The 4100-nt window shown below is 36.7% G+C and overlaps 1 protein-coding gene across 1 annotated transcript; it reads right to left on the bottom strand.

Moving 5' to 3' along the window:
* Positions 1–1241: 1241 nt before the first annotated feature.
* LOC145610909 (glucose-6-phosphate/phosphate translocator 2, chloroplastic) lies at positions 1242–3675 on the bottom strand. Its single transcript, XM_081666170.1, has 5 exons — positions 3388–3675; positions 2208–2433; positions 1859–2081; positions 1502–1715; positions 1242–1365 (listed from the first exon to the last, which is right to left on the bottom strand). The coding sequence occupies exons 1-5, from the start codon at positions 3673–3675 to the stop codon at positions 1354–1356; spliced, it is 963 nt and encodes a 320-aa protein (XP_081522296.1). The 3' UTR covers positions 1242–1353.
* Between the last annotated feature and the right edge of the window lie 425 nt (positions 3676–4100).

The raw sequence follows: 4100 nt of genomic DNA on the forward strand, positions 1-4100 counted from the left end.
AAAATGACTTAAGGAATTTGAATATTGCGCACTTGTCTCAGACAAGTGGGAGATTGAAGGAATTATGTCTTCGATAAGTGCAATTACTAGATATATCAAGGATCACTATTATGGAGATAATAAGTTCATTCTATAGGGTCGTCAATATCTGGTGCTAGATATGATAATTGATCTTTGGGTTAGTTAAATAGCCCAAAGCCTTATAGAATGGATCCTATGAGGTCACACAACAAGGGTATTGGGTTAAACAAGTAAAAGGCCCATTAATGGGCCTCATGAGATTATGACATACCATGTAGAGTGTTGGGCTAGAGTAGTGTGTTTAGGATAAGGGTTTTGGGCTTTTGACATGGGCTCTTATTTAGAGATGTGATCTATAAATAAGATCCATGCCTAGGGTTTGATAAAAAGAAGTCATAATTCACACACTGTGAATTTTGACATCAAGGCAACCAATCCCAAAACCATAAAACACTCTCCTCACTCACGGCCCTCTTCTCTCCCCTTCACGTCCGTACGTGCGGCGCCCCTCATGGTGGCTCGTGGTGTTCGTCGTGGTGGTTTGTGGTTAGCTCGTGTCTCTCTTCTCCGTTGAAGGTTGATTGAAGCGTTCAATCACGACTAACTAGCATTAGTGGAGGTTTAACTTGTGCCCGTGGACTAAGTAGAGGAATCACGCTTGGGGTTCTTTATCTCGATCGCACATGGAATCACGCTTCAAAGGTACAATTATTTGTTCTTTATGTGTTATGCATTAGATCCTTGGATTAGGTACTGTATGAATATGATTCATGTTTATTTCCGCTGCATAGTACCTATAAAACCCTACAAAATGGTACTTAGAGATACAGAAAAACAATATATATAAATATATATATATATATGACTAGGAGAAATTCTAGAATTTGTGTTCTTGAACGGAAGATAGGAATTAGTATATAACTCATCATGTAAAGCTCTACTTTATTCATAATTTAACAAAATTGATTAGAGCCATTTTATAGGTGATTTGCATTTCCACAAGTTACAAAGATGCTCAGCTTCAAGTGCTACATGTACACAAAGCATTTCTGGAAACTTAGTTATGAAGCAAAGAGATGAACATTTATTGATCAGATGTATTTCTATGCAAAAGATTACCCTTTGTGCGCGTACCGCCCTTCAAGGATTGCTTCTACTTTAATTAGACATGGTTAAAAAACAGTTTCTGCATCGCATCACACCACATGAAAGACTCATCAGAGTTTGATTACCAGGCCGTTCTGTTACTGCATGTGTTCTTCACCCTTTCCCAACTCTTCATCCAACTTTCACCACTTTACATTCTACTCTCAGTAAAGTGCCTTCATTGCCTTACAGTTTTGCCTGCCACGAAATAATATTGATACGATTTTATGTCAAATTATGCTGAGTGAGAATTTTAATCTCTGATTGAGATTATAGGAAAACATTCAAGCTTGCAACAATAATCTCAAATTTTTAGAAGAGAGTTTTTTATTACCTGTGAGTAGATAAAAGTTCCAAGAATTGCAATGGCAGCTCCTAGAGCATTAACAGGTTGAATAGGAGTGTGGAAAATGATTATGGAAGAGACTATAACCGATATCCTCTTTAACGTATTCCCGACACTGAAAGTAAGGGGAGAGATTTGGTCCAAAGACATGTATGACACTTGATTGTACAAATGGTAGAATATGCTTTGAGCTGCTACCCACCTATTCAGAAAACAAATGGAGACTTCGGTAAGCAACACGAATATATGACCAATGGTCCAATCTGGAATTTTACCATCAAATGAGAACAAATGCATATGATGCAGTACAAATCAATTCATGAAAGCTGGAATTTTTGTACATACCATACGAAGTTAGGTCCAATCTGTGCAACTGCATTCTGCCAACCAACAGCCCATACTTGAGGTCCCTCAACAGCAAGTGCTAAGGGTGTAAGGAGCAAAAGAGACAACATTGAAAGGCATGCATAGTAATTCATCCCACTAACAGACTTGCCAGTCATCCCTTTCTTTGAGAAAATGTTCCGAAAAACGAATGCCAGATTCGAGATCATAGCACCCATAAACCCTATCACCAATATAACAAGAAACCTCAGAATTTGACTTAGTAAATGAACAATGAGACATTAACAAACTAGTTCACAGTAATACACAATATATAACCAAAATCAGAAATAAGAAATTTTAAACTCACCAGTCATGTTGAAATTGAGCTCAGTGACAGCTGAAAGGGCGCAGCCACCGATGATGGGAAGAAGTGACAAGTAAACTGGCAAAGGAAATGTTTCTCCTAACAAGAACCTTGAAACCAACACACTGAAAGCTGGTTCACCACTTTTGATGATGTGGGTGAAGGAAACTGCAACTTTAGACATACTAACAGTTGCTGCTACATGGCCAATTGTATGAGCCACTGCAACCTGCATAACCCAAAATCAAAACGGTCAAAAACTGACCAGACCCGAAAGGACCTGATTAATTGATCCGAAGCTAATTTGACTCACATGGACACAAAAATTTAGTATGACCTAGATCCAAAATGATCCGACCCAAGCCCAACTATACCCAATCTAAACCCAAACTGAAATCAAACTGCACACTCAAATTGACAATTTACACTATACAAATTGTTAACATAACTCTTCAATAATACACATCACCAACCAAGAACACATCAAAATTTAGGATAGAGTCCATCAATTAGTAACACATGCAACTCCATCAATTTATAACACATGCAAATTCATCAATTAATAACACATGCAAATTCATTCAATAAAACCTTCATAAAGGCACATAAATCAACCAAAAATCCATCATACTCTAAATAACAAAGAAATCATCCATCAACCTAGAGCATTAAAAACTGACCCTATCCAAGATTCCAAGATGATCCATAAGGAGACTCATGACTCGAGTAAACATGACCCCACAAGACCCAAACACTATACGGTATTTATTTGACCCATTAAAAAAAACAACCAAAAAACTCGCCTAAATTAGCATTGAAAGTACTCCGTACTCCATTAAAAAGCGACACTTTACGGACATAAAGCTCATTTATTAATATACCATACAATTAAGCACTGAAACCCAAAACATCAAATTGTTCAACTAAATCTCGTGGAGCCATCAAAACTTAACCAAAAACTCATCAAAATCCTTAATTCAACAACACTAAAAAAAACAATCAAAATATAAAACAAAAGAAAAAAAGACAAATTTTTATTGTAACCTTCATCAGCCCATCAATATTAACAGTCAATAACCACATAAAAACCACTGAATTCAACACCACAACCAAAACCCATTGAAATTCAGTATCCAAAAACATCAAAAATAAAATATAAATACAAGAAAAAAATGAAACTTACAGGAAGCAAAGTCTTCCAAAACTCCATATCAGTCTTGGGCGGGTCAGCAACCCGGGTAGCCCATGAAATCAACATCATGAAAGAGCCAGCAGCAAGAGAAAGTGTAGAAGTTAACCAAGGGTAAGGAAAAGCATTCAACACTTTCTTATTGTAGATATTGAAAACCACATTTAAAGCCCACCATGTTGCAAAGTAAATTCCAATTTTAACCCTTTGAGCAGCCTTAGATTGTGCACTAGGTAATTCAATATTCCCGGGTCCATCACTTGAACCTAGGTGATAAGCCATGTCTGTTTGGGACAAATCTTAGAAAAGGGGTTTCTAGGAATTTGTTAAAGGTTTTATGGGGTTTTAGTAATCAAATCTTCCAAAAGAAATAAACACAACCTCCAAATTATATTAGACAATGTATGAATGTGTGAATTACAATGAGCATCCTATTTATAATGATTTACAAGTCTAATAAAGGTAAATATTGAAGAATCCTTGCTATTATGGTAATGTTGACAATATTGATTGTAATCTTCTTATCTTAGGAAATGTTGACTTGGTAATTGATATTTCCTTGATTCGCTCCTTCAATCATGGGACTTGATTGTGCTTGTTGCCCAAGCATTCATTACGTGTCTTCAAATGGTCCAAGCTTTGCAGGGAAGTTGGCTTTCTCAGAAAGGTTCAGTAAGGCGGTCGATTTACTCAGTAAGGTGCATTGA

The sequence above is a fragment of the Chenopodium album genome, chromosome 24 (genome assembly GCF_948465745.1).
Source record: "Chenopodium album chromosome 24, dcCheAlbu1.1, whole genome shotgun sequence".
NCBI classification, from domain to species: domain Eukaryota; kingdom Viridiplantae; phylum Streptophyta; class Magnoliopsida; order Caryophyllales; family Amaranthaceae; genus Chenopodium; species Chenopodium album.